At 35.4% G+C, this 17,695-nt stretch overlaps 2 protein-coding genes across 2 annotated transcripts; one reads left to right on the forward strand and one right to left on the reverse strand.

Moving 5' to 3' along the window:
• Nucleotides 1-1,165: 1,165 nt before the first annotated feature.
• LOC145003071 (uncharacterized) lies at nucleotides 1,166-2,395 on the reverse strand. The gene is made up of 5 exons (XM_078962222.1): nucleotides 2,305-2,395; nucleotides 2,023-2,235; nucleotides 1,818-1,899; nucleotides 1,591-1,699; nucleotides 1,166-1,471 (listed from the first exon to the last, which is right to left on the reverse strand). The coding sequence occupies exons 1-5, from the start codon at nucleotides 2,393-2,395 to the stop codon at nucleotides 1,166-1,168; spliced, it is 801 nt and encodes a 266-aa protein (XP_078818348.1).
• A 7,989-nt stretch (nucleotides 2,396-10,384) lies between these two features.
• FBP (Inositol monophosphatase family protein) lies at nucleotides 10,385-13,919 on the forward strand. Its single transcript, XM_078959481.1, has 12 exons — nucleotides 10,385-10,668; nucleotides 10,958-11,009; nucleotides 11,112-11,182; nucleotides 11,255-11,316; nucleotides 11,427-11,493; nucleotides 11,609-11,722; nucleotides 11,850-11,936; nucleotides 12,426-12,496; nucleotides 12,566-12,631; nucleotides 12,853-12,939; nucleotides 13,037-13,112; nucleotides 13,706-13,919. The coding sequence occupies exons 1-12, from the start codon at nucleotides 10,510-10,512 to the stop codon at nucleotides 13,817-13,819; spliced, it is 1,026 nt and encodes a 341-aa protein (XP_078815607.1). The 5' UTR covers nucleotides 10,385-10,509; the 3' UTR covers nucleotides 13,820-13,919.
• The last annotated feature ends 3,776 nt before the right edge of the window (nucleotides 13,920-17,695 follow it).

The following is a 17,695-nucleotide window of genomic DNA, read 5'->3' on the forward strand; positions in this document are numbered from 1 at the left end:
TCACGAACTTGTTAATGCAACTTTATCATAGACTTTAGTTTTGCTTCAGCATCCTTGTGCACCAACTTTTTCTTTGGTAATGAGATTAAATATATTGGAAGGTATGGATTAACACCATAAACAACTTCAAATGGAGAATGACTAGTAGTGAAAGTAGGAGAATGATTATATGCAAATTCAGCATGTGCAAGCTTAACATCCTAATCCTTTTGTGTTTTGCTCACCAACCCTCGTAACAGTGTACCTAAGGTCCTGTTGGTAACCTTAGTTTAGCCATCGGTTTACGGGTGATGCGATGTGCTAAACAATAGTTTTGTCCCCATCTTCCTCCAAAGTGTGTTCCAGAAGTAATTCAAAAACTTAGATTCCCGATCTAAAACGATGGTTTTTGGGATCCTATGCAATTGTACAATCTCTTTGAAGTACAAGTCAGCAACATTGTTAGCCTCTCATGGCAAGCAATAAAATGAGCCATTTTGGAAACCTTGTCCATCACTAGCATGACAACATCTTTACTTATTTGAGTGCAAGGCAAGGAAACAACAAAATCCATGGACACATCTTCCCAAGGACGAACATGTATAGGCAATGGTGCGTACAACCCGGGCTTGAATGAGATTTTCACCATATGACACTTCATACACTTTCCCATAATTTTAGTTACATCCCCTAATATCTTAAGCCAAAAGAAATGCTCCTTTAACACCTCCAAAGTCTTTGCGACTCCAAGATGCCCAATGAATCCTCCACAATGAGCCTCACGCACTAGTAGCTCACGGATGGCATGTTTCGGAACAAAAAGGCGATTGCCCTTGAAAGGAAACCATCTTGCGACACGAACTCACCATTAAGGCCACCTGCACACTTTTCAAAAATTCCTCCAAAATCAACATCATCTCCATAGTAATCCTTCAAAGTTCCGAACTCAAACAAACGAACATCCAAGGTTTCCAACAAAGTGTAATGTCTCGATAAAGCATCAACTATGATACTAATCTTTCCCTCCTTGTACTTGGAAGGAAAAATGAAAGGATTGTAAGAATTCCACCCAATTTGCATGTTTTGTGCTTAACTTCTACTACCCATTGATGTATTTTAAGGGTTCATGATGTGAGTGCAATATTAAGTGATTCACACATAGATAATGACTCTAGTGGTCCAATGCTCAAATAATGGCATAGAATTCCTTATCATTAGTGTCGTATTTTAAACGAGTACTTCCTAATTTTTCAGAAAAGTAAGCGATCAGATGTTTGGCTTGAATTAAAATAGCACCATTACAAACCCTACTCATATCGAAATCCACTTCAAATGGTTGCAAAAAATTCGAGAGAGCCAAAACGGGAGCAACACACAACAATTCCTTGATCTTCTCAAACGCCTTTTGGGCATCTTCCCCCATACGAAAGCTCATTTCTTCAAACAGCTTGTGATATGACACGTGATGGTACTGAAGTAACAGATGAACCTCCTGTAAAATGAAGTAAGACCATGGAATGATCTCATTTTGGAAATGTTGGTAGGAGTAGGCCAAGACCTGATTGCTTCAATCTTGGTTTGATCAACCGACACAACATATCCCAGGAATACTAACTTATCCACCATAAACAAACACTTTTCTTGTTCCCCATAGATTTTTTGAGCTCTAAAGATCTTAAACACTTGCTTCAAATGCACCAAATATTCTTCATCGCCTTTGCTGTACACCAACATATCGTCCAAATAAACTACAACAAACCTTCCAAGAAACGACTTTAGCACTTCATTCATCAGCCTCATAAACATGTTAGGAGCATTGTGAGTCTGAAAGGAATTACGATCCACTCATATAATCCATGCTTAATCTTGAAATTTTTCTTACATTCATCACCTTCTCGCATTCTGATTTGATGATAGCCACTTCACAAATCATTTTTTGAGATCAGTACCGATCCATGTAGTTCATCCAACACATCATCTAGCCTTGAGATTGGAAATCAGTATTTGATGGTAATGTTGTTCACAACTCTACTTTCAATATACATTCGCCACATCCATCATTCTTGGGTACCAGCAAAACGGGCACAACACAAGGACTTAGGCTTTCACGAACATAGCCTTTGCTTATAAGTGCATCGACCTGCCTTTGCAACTCCTTGGTTTCCTCTGGATTGCAATGGTAAGCAACCTTGTTAGGCAAAGACGCTCTTGTGATAAGATCGATCTGGTGTTCACTACCATGGATTAGAGGTAATCCTGGTTTAGTTGGAAACACATCTCAAAATTCGCCAAGCAAATATGTGATTTAACCCTCCTATTGCTAACCCTGTTTCACTTTCACATCGTCTTTCACAACAAGCATGTGTATTGTTTCCCTCTGGTCTAATACGTGTTCCACTGCTTTCTCAGTAGCCATTATCGTGAGACTTTTCTTCTTCACTTGTTGGTTTCGTATGGACTTCACCTCATTCACAATCATCAGTTTCCATGCGATATTCTTCCTATTATGTCTCAGTTCGTACTTGTTCCTTCTCTTCTAATGCGTTACATCCCCATCGTACTGACATGGTCGTCCTATCAGAATGTGACATACATCCATTGGATCTACATCACAAAGAACTTCGTCTTCATAGGATCCTATTTTCAAGCACACCTTGACTTGGTTAGACACCTTCACCTTCTTATCGTCATCAAGCCAATGCAAGGCGTACGATTTTGGATGTGTTTTTGTTAACAAAACCAATTTCGACACCATTTCACTAGACTCCACATTGGTACAACTTCCCTCATTGATTATTACACTACACCCTTTATTTCCCACAAGACATTTCGTACGAAAGATGTGCCCGTGTTGATCGGGATCTACTTGTACAACTTGGTTTTGCAATGTGTGAAGCACTAAAGTAGTGTCATAGTTCGTTGGTTCATATGTCTCCTCTTCCTCCTCATCTTCACAAACTTCTCTAATCACAAACTTATAGCCCAAACTCTCTTTTTCCTCTAATAGCTAATCCTGGATCTCAATAGCTTCCTTTAATGTCACCACCCTCCTATTTAGACAAGCATTTTGATAATGGCCAAAACCTTGACATTTGAAACAACGAACCTTAGACAAACTTGTTTCCTTGTTTGCATTGTACATCTTTGGGGTCACATTGGAACCACTTGTGATATTGGGAGTAGTTTTTGCGATTACCTTCATGTTGGTTTTGAACTTAACCCAAGGCTTGGGTTTAGTAGATTCCCCACTAGAGTTCCCTCCAAACCTTATCTTTGCTTGGACTTCCAACTTCAAATAAAAACTACACAATGTTTCAAATTAGAGTAGGGATAAAGTTCTATTGTAGTGGAGATGTTGTAATTTAGGCTTCGTAGAAATCGTGCCATCTTTTGTTCTTCTATCTCCTCTATATCGCCCAACAACGATAGTTTCTCAAACTCATCGATGTATTTTCCCACACTCATCTTTTAATGCTTCAATTCAGCATTCCTCCTATAGTTGATGATCCTATAGTTGGCTGGAATATATCTCTTCCGTAGTTTACGCTTCAAGGACTCCTAAGAAGAGATCTTATATTTTCCTTCACGGGTTTCTTGGCCTTCATCCCTTTGGCCTTCATCCCTTCAAACCATAATGAAGCTCCATCACTCAACTTTATAATTGCATATTTGCAACACTTTTCATCATATAATTCCTTGAATTCGAACATTCTTTCGATTTTCTTTTTCCAATCCAAATGTATCCATGGATCGGTTCCACCCACGAATTGAGGCAATTCGGTAATCTTGACATCTTCTACCCAATGCAGTTTACACATAGGATGCTGATGTGTGTTGAATGCACTAGTTTTAGTTCTACTTTTTAAATATAATTTAGACACACAAAAGGCAGTGTACCTATCAATTGAACAAACAGGGTATCGAACACAGGGAACGGTAATTAAACTAACTACTAGAATTATCTAAAAAATAATTAATAAAAGAAAAGAGGTTTTCTCTAGTTTTGCAAGACTAGAAACTTAAGCACTTAACTAACACTCAAACAAAACAATTACCAACTAAAAAAAAATAAAAATCAACTAAATTCAATAATTAAGGAGACTTATGTTAAGGTTCAACATACTTATTCCTATGGTTGATTTTATGGCAAGTGCAATTGATTAATTTGTCATTGGCTACCGATTAAATTGATTAGGTTCATGTTCACTATTACTAATCCTTAGAAAACAAATCAAATCAAACAGTGGCCAATTGGTTAAATTAATGAGTTTCCTAGTTTATTGATTCGGGTTAAGCAAGACTTGTAGTTAGCTAATTAAATTACTATTTCAATTAACCTCTTGTATAGTTGTTCATCACACAAGCTCACACATTGACTTACCTGTTTTCTAATTAACCTCTAGTTTCATGTTCACTATTCCTAGGCATATAATATTGTTTTCACATCAATTATATGAGACAAGCAATTAAGAGATGTTCATGCAACTTAATAAACTTGATAATTAACAGAAAATAGTTATTGTCAACACATGAGGATCTTTAACAAGCTTAACAAAACAAAATTCACCAAATTAAATAATCCAACCCATAAAATTTAGAAGCAACGAGTTTTTAGTTCATATTCATAGCAGAAAACATCTCACAAAATAAACTTAATGATTCAAACATGATGTAAACACTAGATTAAGAAAAGAGAATATATTTGTGCCTTTCGATCTCCTTAAAATTGAATGCTAAGGTTGATCATCGAGTTCCAGAGCTCTAGCAGCACTCTCAATCGCAATTCAGTCTCCAAAGGTTCTAGAAAGAGTCCTTGTCTCGTGAGTTTATGCCCTTTATATAGTTTTCTGAAAACATGGGCGACTCGTCGAGTTCCTCACTTAAAATCCGTGCGTGGTAAGGCACCCAATGGTTCGTGAATGTTCGTGCCTACTCGTCGAGCAGGTGTCCAACTCACCGAGTTCTTTAGGTTTTTGACTCTTTTTCTTTCTTCCATTCTCGATCTTCCTATTGCATTTCCCACTTCCTTTTGCTTCCGAGCACGTCTTTTAGGCTGAAAAATATAATTTAAACATAATTAAGTACCTTTTGTTCAATAATTGAAATAAAATAGCCAAAAAGTATTAAGATTCTCCACAAAATATATAACTAAATATGCACATATCAGATGTCTTCGATTTGGGTCTCCAACAATGTTTCTGAGTGCTTCACGAAGGTTACACAAAAGATTAGGGTCTTCTCAATCCATCTAAACTGAGCTTTGATACCACTTATGATATGTGTACGGAGGGATTGTCTTGGGTTTTCTGTGATTACAGCGAAAACATGAAATAAAGGATATAATTAATAGACAATCTAGACCTATAGATTGAATATCAGTGAAGACAAACCAAGACCTATTGGTTTGAATTCTGTCAAAAAATAAGGAAAGCCTCCTTCAATTGACAAAGTTTGACTACAACAACAACTGGATGAACAAAAGTTTGTGGATTAAATTCTGGAAACAACTGATTACAAAGACAACTAAAATAGCTATTAATAGCCTGAGACAAACAACGGTCACAAAGAAAATAAACTACCCACTAACAGTAACCGACTACTAGAAGAAACTGCCTCTAGAGGCTTATTGGAAGCTACGAAAAAGACACACCTAATAAATGGAAACTCCAGTCCTTAACCCACGTAAGTTATCATGTAAATCCCATGTGCTATCGATCCCAACAAATGACTTTTGTACCCAACAGTAAGTGTGCTTCGTTCGTAATTGAATGCATAAGAGTTTTCTGTCTTGCAAGATTGTTCGCATCTGATAGTATTCTGAGAATCGGATCACAATACGTGCTGAGATTCACATTGCCACGCCTTTCGAGATTCACAACCAACTGGACCGATCCCTTGCGACTGCGAAGGCTTGCGATCGTTCGCCTCCGGTCGCAGTCGCAACCGTTCAACAATGCCTCCACTTCGTTGCGACCGTTCGCATCTAGTCAAACTTGTCAGAACCAAATACACCTAGATTAGAATTTGACACTTCACATTTTAGACTTATATCATATAGTCTTCTAACTAAATCTTTCTCAAATAAACTTGGTCTTAAATATAATTCAATGATATCCCTCTTTACATTACCTAGATTAAAAATTATTAATAACTAAACATTTACGACAAACCCGAGTTAAAATGTGAAATCAAGGCCAACGTGTGTGTGTGTGTCTATATATATATATATATATATATATATATATATATATATATATATATATATATATATAAATATATAATTTTTGCTTTTATTTTTCTTCCTAGTCATATAAACTCGTGACCAATCGAATACATAATTTTTTTTCTTAATCTCATCTCTTGATGTTAACATTTGTCTTGATCTATTAGTATGAAACTAGGTATTAGAAAAAATAGGTAATTGATTTCTCAAATTAAAAATGTACTAATTTGAGAATGCCTAAGTTCAACTTTATGAAAATTTTTCGGTAATCAAAACTGAAATCAACAATATACAATCATGGGGTGTTGAGGGGGTGGGGGATAAAGTGGACAAATGCATATCATATAATTTTTTATTATATAATAATAATAATAATAATAATAACAATAACTGATTTTTTTACATATAGTGAACATTTGAGGATATTTAATTTTTTTGAACCGACTTTGGCACAGAGCTTTAAAAGCAGATAAAATTTAGAATTTTTCTTAATACTAAGTGAGTGTTTGGTTTAACTTCTAAAATGATTTTGGATTTTTTTCTTTTAGAAAAAATCAAAAAGATGTTTGAGAAGATGAGAATGACTTTTGAAAATGACTTTTTCAATAGAGTAAATTTGGTCTTTTTGAAAAGTCACGAAATCATGATTTTTCCAACTTTTCAATAGAGTAAATTTGGTCTTTTTGAAAAGTCAGGAAATTATGATTTTTCCAACTTTTCAATGGTGTTAAACATTAAAATTACTTTTATATCTCCATCAACCCCCAATAAATATATAAACATGTCATTTTTAATCATTTTGCATGTGAAAGTTAAATCAAACACTTTAACTTTTGATTTTTTCATTTTAAAAACTAATCCAAACACATTTTAAAAAACAACTTTTGTAAAAAATCATTGTATAAAAAATCCTTTTACAAAAAGGATTTTTGCCCCACAGAAGCTAAATCAAACACGCTCTAAATGGCAAATGCATATTATTATCGATTTGAGTTCCAAGTATGTGGTCTATAGATCTAAGATAATTTCGTTAGATTGGTCTAGTCAGATGATAAACTATGAATTCTTAATATTATATCCGCCGTTCTAACAAAAAAGTTATTCCACATCAATGATTGGTTTAAGCCTTTAAGGTGATGGATTTTATGTTAATTTAACATTCGTGGATTAAAGATAAGACTTATTCATCATCTTAATATAATGCGATATTTTTATTTTGATATTTTGAACGTCCAACCAGAGTTGGGACAAATAAAAAGTTATGAACATCCAAACCAAGTTAGGACAAATAAAAAATTTCCAATTCAAATAAGGTAGTCGAAAAATGTATTTTATGTTGTCCCGCATTGGTCCATGATGCCATCTAGGACAACCCAAACTTTAAATTACCACATAATATATATACATCTCACATACTAAAAAAGTTACCACATAATACACTTTCAATATAAAAATTCTTTCTTTCAAAATGTCTTCTTCCAACAACCCAAACTCTTCTAACCAAAATTTTAAAAACGCCTACGCATTTTTCGCCATCACCTTACCGGTCACAAATAGATGGTGTTCCTAACTATTATTCACAATTCCAAATGCCCCAACAATTTCATTTCCAATCTCAACCTCAAACCCAACCATCTCAACCCCAATTTTCATCTCAATCGTCATTCACACCTTCAACCGAACACGAAGAACAACAACAACAACTTCAACAACAAAAGAAATGGATGGCTGTTCTAGAAAATGGACACAAAAAGAAGAAGTTGAGTTAGCAAGGTCATGGGTCGACATATCTGAAGATGGTGGCACAGGAAAGGGTCAAAATCGTGATCGGTTTTTGTTACGTATCACGGAACGCTTTTGTAGGGTAATGGGTTGAAGTCCAGACTATCGAACCTCCGACCAATATAACTCCAAATTGAATCTTATGAACAAAGTCATCACACATTGAAATGGAATTTACACAAACATTGAGAAGCAATGGACTAGCGGAGAAAATGAAGCGAGTTGGTTGAAAAAAACACACGCTACCTTCCAAGATGATATGCAAAAGTCTTTTAAGTTTATTCATGTGTGAGAAGTTGTCAAAAGAAGCATTAGGTGGAGGGAACTTGCAACACATGAAGAAATTGCAAATTCGCCAAAAAGAAGCCGAACGTCTTCATATTCGAGCTCGCAACAAGTCTCATTGGATGGTCATGTAAGCGTTAATCTTAACGATGATGACGACGACATTGAAGAAATACGCCCACCTCCTCGTCCAATGGGAAGAGACAAAACAAAAGCTTGAGCAAAAGGAAAAGGGAAAACGACTTCTTTAAATTCTTCAGTTGGAACCGAGCGGTCAGCCAAATTGGAAGAAATGATGACACAAATGACCCAATTGAATTCAACATTGGAGAGGTATATGTCTGAAACCATCCGACTCACGGAGTATACATTATTAATGCAAGATGTGAGACATCTCGACCCCGAATATCAAAAAGTGACAAGAATTATGAAAGCATCGATTCGGGGAAAATATAATCTGAAACGCAACTAAAAATTTGATGCTTTGATTTTTTGATCTAGGTTTTTGAAATTCAACGTCATGTTTTATTTTTAATTTTTAGATTTTCAACGTAATTTTAATTTTCATGTTTTTTTTTAATTTTTTTTTTATTTTTAGGATTTTTAAATTGTAATTTTTACGTTTATGTTATTTTAAATTTTAGTATGGTTTTAAAAAAAGTTAATCTTTTTCTAAAATGAAATTAAAAAAAAATCATAACTACGATACTACACTTTGTAGGTAAAAAATGTGAAAATTGTAAAAGTCTACGTGACACCTATGTAACGTCCCTTTACCATGGGTAAAAAGATCATGACACCGTTTAGCCTTAAAGATGCAAACTTTGAGCCATCCGTAGGATAAATAATATTAACACCTTTTATTCTAAGTTTAACTTAACAAAAGAAAAGAATTGAAATTAATGAAAGTGAGAAGAAAGTAAAAAAAAAATGATGTTCTCGAGTTTCATTAAAAGGAAAATAGTGGAAGGAAATAAGATCACTTTACCTCATAAATTTCCTTCCGAACCAAAAGGATTTGAAGAGGAAGAACATAATTTTTGATTTTCCTTTTACTTCTTTCCAACTTAGAAATACAAAAGAGAAATTTATTTTGTTTTCCTTTGTCTTCTTTTCTCTCTTTATATATTTTTTTTCTTTGCTAAAACTTGGGAACTAGACGTAAATAACACGGTTGATGGAGTTGTGGCCACCCCAACATGAGATGCTACATCCTGCACCAAAAACAAAAAAAAAAAACAAAAGATTAGATTTTTCTTTATGTTCAACGCTTGCGGTCAGAGAGGCCATATAACACTCCTCTTACAACGCCAACCTGAATTTTTGAATAATCAAACTTTCTTTCGAGCATAAATATAGAACATGCTCGTTTCTATCCTAGAATCCAAGATTCCATGCTTTTCTTATCCTCTTCCATCATCATTGTAGCTTAATAGTACCTTCAAATCTCGAATTTCTTATGACTCTTATAAGTTTCCAAGGGTATCGTCACCCGATCATTGTTTCCTCACTCCTTCTCTAACTCGAGGTATATGGTAAATTAAATGAGAATATCCTTGGATGATTGGTTGACATGATCATCATAAACGATGTTTCTATGGATGCAGTATATGTGGTGTAATATGTGTCAATCAATGTAAAATTAAATATGTGTATTTGAACTTGACATGTTAGCTATATGCAATTAATATACATCAACTTAATCATTTTCAGCATATTTGAAATAATGACATTTTGTTTTTTTTAATCTTTTGAGTTTCATTTTCTAACGATTACGATGGAACTATCTAGTTTATATACTATATATGGAATGTTGTCAAGAACTATGATGTAATACTTTTAAAGCGAAAGGACCAAAATGAAAATATTAAAAGGACTAAAATGAAAATAGTATAATTGTACTTGCCAAAAAGTCCAAAATATAGTATTTGTCTGGAACTCCCGCTACCTTCCATAGCCGAAGAAGAAGCAACCACCAGCCCTCTTTACAGTTATCCTCCTGACAACCGCTAGCGTCACCGTCACGCCGTTCTCCGCCACGTGTCATCTGAACTTCCACTGGCCGCAGATAACCTCATCTTCGATTCCCGTGCACATATAAGAACGCTATTATCTTCCTGTCTCTCCTTGAATTGCGTGATTTTGTCAACCGATGAAATTCAATCTTGTCTGATTTCGATACAGATTGAAGAAAAAAAGTATATAGAGTTCTCAGAGATCAACTCTATCGCCGGAGAAAGATGGATCATGCCGCCGATGCCTTCCGGACGGATTTGATGACCATAACTCGGTTTGTGCTGAATGAACAGTCGAAGCATCCGGAATCACGCGGTGATTTCAGTATCTTGCTCAGTCACATTGTTCTAGGTTGCAAGTTCGTCTGCTCCGCTGTTAACAAGGTCATCTTATTTCCCCCTGTTTAATCAATTTTTACAAGCAGTTGACCTTCTTCCGATCATCATATTTCTCTTCGTATCGCAAAATTATATGAGTAATTGATTAGGATTATGTATTGTTCCGATGATCAGTGAAAAAAACCCTAGTTAAACTTGCTATGATGAAACAATAAGTTTGGGGATTCCACAATTTATGTGCTAATTTTGTCAGAAATCAACAGTAATTGCTAAACAAATGCCGTTAAAACAAGTTTAGCAAACTGTTCTTATGGTATAAAATTTGGATATGCAGGCAGGTTTGGCTAAACTCATTGGACTTGCCGGGGAGACGAATGTACAGGCAAGTTAACAGAAGAACACATCTCAACTTTCACCATTAACAGATGCAAACTTCTTTGCTTGTGTTCTTACAACTTTATCTGTTTGTTTGGATTAATTTCAGGGAGAAGAGCAGAAGAAATTGGATGTTCTGTCGAATGAAGTTTTTGTGAAGGCTTTAGTCAGCAGTGGTAGAACAGTGAGTATCTGTAAACATTCAAATTCAAATCTGTAGTGTAATTATTGAACTAAGTGAATCACTCTTCTTCAGTGCATACTTGTTTCTGAAGAAGATGAAGATGCAATAATTGTGGAACCATCTAAACGTGGAAGGTGAGGACAAACTCAAATCCCAATTCAAATTCTTTTAATCTTTTACTTATAATCTCATTTGTTACTCTATAAGTTTATATAATTCAAGAAATTATATGCAAGTGATTCAGGTATTGTGTTGTTTTCGATCCACTGGATGGATCTTCCAACATTGACTGTGGTGTTTCCATAGGAACTGTAAGATACATCATCAAAACTACTTATCGTTTTTTTTTTGAATTTGCTTTACATATATTGAAATTTCTTCAAGATAGCTTGATTTTGCAGCATGATAAGTTGAATTCCTTTCTAGATTTTTGGGATTTACATGATAAAAGATGGTGATGAGGCAACTTTAGAAGATGTATTGCAGCCTGGAAAGAATATGGTGGCTGCTGGATACTGCATGTATGGTAGCTCTTGCACGGTGAGAATAATAAATTAACCAAAATTATTATTTTTGTGGAATAAACTTGTTCTAATTCATCTTGACTTTTCATTTTTTCAAATTCAACAAATATTTTTATTGTCTAAATATATACATGCATTTTCAGCTTGTGTTAAGCACTGGATCAGGTGTCAATGGATTTACTCTTGATCCATCTCTAGGGGAGTTTATACTCACCCATGCAGACATTAAGGTAAGCCTTTTTATACAACCTTTCTTGTTTTTATAAATCTTGATTTTGTATTTAACCTATGCAAAGATTCTTTTAAATTATCATTTTTCTATAAGCCCACAACAAAACATGTTGTGTTATTGGATTGAAACTGATGTCAATGAGATAAAAACTGCAACTTTTTGTCCCCAAAAGGTGGAACAAGAATTTGAAACTAATCTGAATAAGACAAAAACTATAACTTTTTGTGCCAAAAATCTTGTGTATGCAAAAGACATAAATGTCCTTCTCAATCTTATCACATACAGCCCTAGAAATTTTGTATAGTCCAATCCAGAGTAACTGCCTAATGGGCTAGAAGGAAATGACATTTTTCAATTACTTCAATAAGCAAAATCAGATAATCTCATAATTAGTTGAATAAAAATAAGGGTAGTTTGGTAATTTTACATTTTATCTCAATAATCGGTTTTTCGTAATTCTTTTTGTATCAAATTCCTTTGTGCACAGATCCCAAAGAAAGGAAAGATTTATTCGGTCAATGAAGGAAATGCTAAGAACTGGGATGGTCCCACTGCAAAGTAAAAATATTATTTTCTACCCCATTTTTATTTTTATCACATTTTTTTTAAACGTTTTTTGAGTTTCAGATTTGTGGAAAAATGCAAGTACCCCACAGATGGTTCATCCGCAAAATCCTTAAGATATATTGGAAGGTATTCAAATCCTTGAAATTTGAGAGGATAACGAGGGCATTTTCGTCTTTTAAATAGATAAAAAAACCAATGTTCCATTTTTTCACTCATCCCAATGCAAAATCTTTAAAATGGGAAGGTACTTGAATGCTTTAAGCCTAAGAAGGGCATTTTCGTCTTTTTCCACAATGATACATGTCGAACACAGTATAAAACTGACATGTCTTGTTTTTTTTATTCAGTATGGTTGCTGATGTTCATCGGACCTTACTTTATGGGGGTGTCTTTTTGTACCCTGCTGATAAGAAGAGCCCTAATGGGAAATTAAGGTAAATTTTTTTAATGATTATTTAATTTAATTTTACTTTTTTTTTTTAAAAATTACATCACAATAAATTATTTTGGTTTCAATGTTTGAAAAAACAGGGTTCTCTATGAAGTGTTCCCGATGTCGTTCTTGATGGAACAAGCCGGCGGACAGTCATTTACTGGAAAGGAGCGGGTATTTAATTTAATTGCTCCTTTAAACATTATAAATTTATAAATAATTAATATAATAGGTAGCATACTAGATATTATTCAAATAAGAAAAAAACAAATATAACCATATTTGTGGAAGACTTTTCACTAAAATAACACAAAAAATTTCCATTTTTAACAGAATAACCATCAATTACGCCTAGAAGACTGCGAAATCAATATTTATACGAAATTGTTCCCCCCATATTTAAGGCGTTTCTTGTCGATATTTTTTTTTTCTCATTTTTACACTTTTTGTTGCGAGTATGGTTTTTGAAAATCCTCACAACAAAACAACTTCTTAAAAATTGATATAAATAAAGGTTTTCGTAATCATATGAACAATTTCGAATTATATGAACGAGAAATCTTGAATTATATAATTACTTTCTAGTTTTTTACTTTTTTAAATGGAAACTATACAAAAAGCAAATTTCTTAACTAATGGTAATTTCACGTGGGTCTTCAAAATTGGTTTTTATTTGTGGAAAAATTCAAAAAAATGTTTTTTTTTTATTTGGTGAAAAGTCTTGTAAAAAGGGATATTTTTTTTTTCCTAATATAATGATTTGTCAGGCGCTTGACTTGGTACCAAAGAAGATACATGAAAGGTCTCCGATATTCTTGGGAAGCTATGATGACGTGGAAGAAATCAAGGCATTGTATGCAGCTGAAGAAAAGGCAAATTAAACTAATTAATTATCTTATCCATGTTGTTCTTTTGTTTATAAAATCATGCTACTTTTCTTCTTATTTGTAATAATAATAAAAAAAGCTACTTTTTATGCAATTGCCTTTATATGTATTACAGTTTAGACAATCTTCTAAATAACATGAGGGATGGCAATATCAAACTTCAAAAAATATATATATATATATATATATATATATATATATATATATATATATATATATATATATATATATATATATATATATATATATATTAAATTACAAAAAATAAAAATAAAAAATAATACCATTTAATTAAAAGAAGGGTAAAAATGTATATCTCCATTACTTTCAAATTAGGAAACACAAATTTAAAAAAGAAATTTTTGGATTTTAAGTGTAACATCCAGATTCCCATATATAATATTTATATATTTATTTACGACTCAATTAAGCAACTCGACGAGTGGGTGACCCAACTCGTTGAGTAGAGACGAATTGACCACGTGGAAACCCTAAATCTCCGGGTTGGGTCCTATTTAAGGGACCTTAAGCCATCATTTTCGTCTCACCAGTCATCCAACTCCCCTGTGTGAAGCCTTAATCGATCAGAGAGAGAGAGAGAGAGAGAGAGAGAGAGAGAGAGAGAGAGAGAGAGAGAGAGAGAGAGAGAGAGAGAGAGACTAAATTGAGTGGTTTTGTGCATCTTTGGAAGGAGATTTGGAGAGCTTGGCGAGTTTGATCAAGGAGAGGCTGTAGATCCAAAGTTCTTCAGTGATTAGCTTCGGTGTGAAGTTAAAAAGCTTCTATCTTAAGCTTTCCTCTGTGAGATCTTAGTTTAGGGAGGTTTTTAGGATTTTCGCTTATCCATCTTTCGCCAATGAGTTATTTGAGCATATCATGAGGTTGAAACCTCAGATTTGGACTGTAGGAGGACTTGTGAGCCCAAAGATTCGAGCTTTATTGAGCTAGAGGCCAACTTTTGTGCATTCAACCATAATTAGAACTTGTTTTGGCATTTCAAGCCCTAAGTTCCATGCATGAAGTAAAAATTGTAGCTTTACGTGGTATCTCAGCCTTGGGATGCTAGATCTAGAGTTTGGGGTGATAGATCTGCCTTAAAACATCTGAATGAGAACAAATACTGAATGAACTCGTCGAGTCAATGAGCTGACTCGACGAGTCGGCTAGGGTTTTCCCTGACGATTCTGGACAACGGTAACTCGGCGAGTTGATGAGACAACTTGACGAGTTAAGTTGGATTTTCGTGACATTTTAGAGGAAATGAGGGGTCTCGACGAGTCACATAGATGCACTCGATGAGTCGGGTCAACATGGACTGTTGACTCGAGTGTTGACTTCTATTGACTTTAGGGTTTGGACAAGATAAGGATTATGGGGACCATGGAGGGGTAAAATGGTCTTTTACCCATCCCAAGAGTCTGAGAGAGAAAATAACTTAGTTTATTTAGAGTCGTGATTTAAGTGTTAATTAGAGATAATTATCCTATGTAATAGGTGGAGGCTATTCCAGAGATTCGTGTATGAGTTTTATTTGCTTGCTTGCTTACGAGGTGAGTCTTCTCACTATACTTACCTATAATGGTAATCTTTGTGTGACCGAAGGGTTTTATGTGCTTATATTGAGTATTGTGATATCCTGCATTATGTTTTTGTGATCTATGTTGTGTATTATATTGATCTTACTAAGTTAGGACCAGAAGGTCCACCCGAGTTGTGGGACCGGAGGGTCCCACTGAGATACATAGACCAAAGGGTCTTATTCGAGTATATCCATGAGAGGCTAATGAGATATGTGTGGTATTTTGGGGAACTCACTAAGCTTCGTGCTTACCGTGTTATGTGTTTCAGGTACTTCTCAGGATCACTGGAAGGCACCGACTTGATTGTACACACGAGACAGAGATATGTTTTGAGGATCCTGGATTGTGTTTTAAACAACTTATGCACATGTGTTTTTGATAATTTGATATTTTTGGGGATTTTGTGTTTGTGTTAATGAGGTTAATGTGATTTTTTAAATGAAAATTTTGTTTGAAAATTTATAGTGTTACAAGTTGGTATCAGAGCCTTGGTTTGAGGGATTCGGATGTACCTTCGGGAGTGTCTGGACTCAAACTGAGGATTTGAGAAAGATTTTCAAAAGAAATGGTTATTCTAAAACGAGAAAGAGTTTAAAGAGAAAAACGAGTTAGAGCAGTGTGTACAATCAGCCGGAGCCTGAACGGTGATTTCCCAAAATACCCTTACTTATTTGTGTTATGAGTTATTTATGAGATGTTAGGGATGCATGCTAGGGGATATGTTAGGTTTTCATATTAGGGCTAGAGTTGCCTGATTTGTGATGCTTTAGCCTAGGAATTGTTGCTATCTGATATTTGCCTTGAGTGTGTGCTAAGTAGGAGTATTTAGCAGGAATCACTTAGAGAGATTTCTGAGTTAAGGAATAATCTAGGAGAGATACCTAGATGAGCATATGAGGGGTCTACTGAGAGGGTAGTCTGTTATTCATGAGAGATAGAGTACTTGTGAATTGGAATCCTAGGAGGTGGTCGTGGGGTGACTACAAGTTGGTGTGGAAGGTAGTATTGGGCCCGTACTACTGAAAGCACTAGATCTGTATGCAACACAAGTAAGAATCCTTAGGATGCTAAGGAGCAAGTAAAGACGGGTGATCGAGTGTAATTAAACTCGAGCGAGTCTCTGATGATTTTTTTGTTGCGTTTCAAAGACATCAAGGTGGGTACACGCCACAACCACGGGAGCAGTGGGACTAGTGATGAGGAGATCCGCAGGATGATTCATGAGGAGGTGGCCGTAACCATTCGAGAGGCGATACCGAAGATGTTTGGGTCTATTAAGACCACACTGATTGAGACATTTGACAAGTGATATGCTACAGTTACTGAGGTGGCTGCTGCTGCAGCTACCACAGTTGTCACTGCCGCTAGGCCACATGGAGGTGACTCGATGTTGTTCCGGGAGTTCAGCAACACGAAGCCACCAGAGTTGGATAGGACACATGATCCGATTACTGCCATGAGATGGATCTCTGACATTAAGGGATGATTTTATACGTGTTCATGCCCAGATCATTTGAGAGTTTGGTTTACGTTGAACTAGCTTCGCTTGGGAGCGACGAACTTGTGGAAGTTTGTGACTACCATTTTTATTGTAACATCCTGTTTCTGATCATCCGTGATTAGGGTTCGGGGGCTGCAATCCGAGGGTATGAGGTTCGTGGGAATCAGCGTTATGTCGAGGAAGCGATGACAGTTTGATGATTTGGCAAGATAAGTCTTTTAGTTGAAATTGATGCCAGCGGAGTACGCTGGTCGTACGTATGTGTACGCTTAGCGTACTCATGCGCATGACATTTAAGCTGAGCCACCTAGTACGTTAGGCGTACTAGGCACATAAGAAAACCCTAATTAAGAGGAGTGTCCCTATATAAAGAATGAGATGGCCTCATTCCTGGCCACCATCCTCATTCAATAACCCACAACACTAATCCTCGTTCTTGAGCTTGTGTGTAACCATTGTGAGCTTATAAGTGTTATTTTGGAATTTTTGGAGTGAAGAAGGAGCATGGAAGAGAATAAAGATGGAGTCCAGGATTTGGATCTGAGATTTTCTGTGGATGGAGCACCATTTGGAGGTATAAAGCTCAAAGCTTTCCCATCCTTTTTGTTTTGTGCATGATATGGTCCATTTTAGGGATTTTGGTCCCAAATCTTGAGGCTTTATGAGTTGTTGCACTGCAGAGCTCAATATCTGTCCTTTTTAAGTGTTTCTAGTGGGGAGGATCCATAAAAATGAGGTCTTGAACGTGAGAATCAACCCATGCATGAGATTTGAGCATTCTGAGTTAAG

The sequence above is a fragment of the Lactuca saligna genome, chromosome 6, assembly GCF_052625555.1.
Source record: "Lactuca saligna cultivar CGN05327 chromosome 6, ASM5262555v1, whole genome shotgun sequence".
Classification (NCBI taxonomy): Eukaryota; Viridiplantae; Streptophyta; class Magnoliopsida; order Asterales; family Asteraceae; genus Lactuca; species Lactuca saligna.

Excerpts from the sequence above, each read along its gene's own strand:
- LOC145003071 (XM_078962222.1), bottom strand. The coding sequence starts at position 2,395 with ATGGCTACTGAGAAAGCAGTGGAACACGTATTAGACCAGAGGGAAACA. Across the intron at positions 2,236-2,304 it reads CGATGTGAAAGTGAAACAGG|GATTACCTCTAATCCATGGT; the intron begins GTTAGCAATAGG and ends CAACTAAACCAG. Across the intron at positions 1,472-1,590 it reads TGTTTATGGTGGATAAGTTA|GAGGTTCATCTGTTACTTCA; the intron begins GTATTCCTGGGA and ends TTCATTTTACAG.
- FBP (XM_078959481.1), top strand. The coding sequence starts at position 10,510 with ATGGATCATGCCGCCGATGCCTTCCGGACGGATTTGATGACCATAACT. Across the intron at positions 11,494-11,608 it reads GTGGTGTTTCCATAGGAACT|ATTTTTGGGATTTACATGAT; the intron begins GTAAGATACATC and ends ATTCCTTTCTAG. Across the intron at positions 12,632-12,852 it reads TCCTTAAGATATATTGGAAG|TATGGTTGCTGATGTTCATC; the intron begins GTATTCAAATCC and ends TTTTTTATTCAG.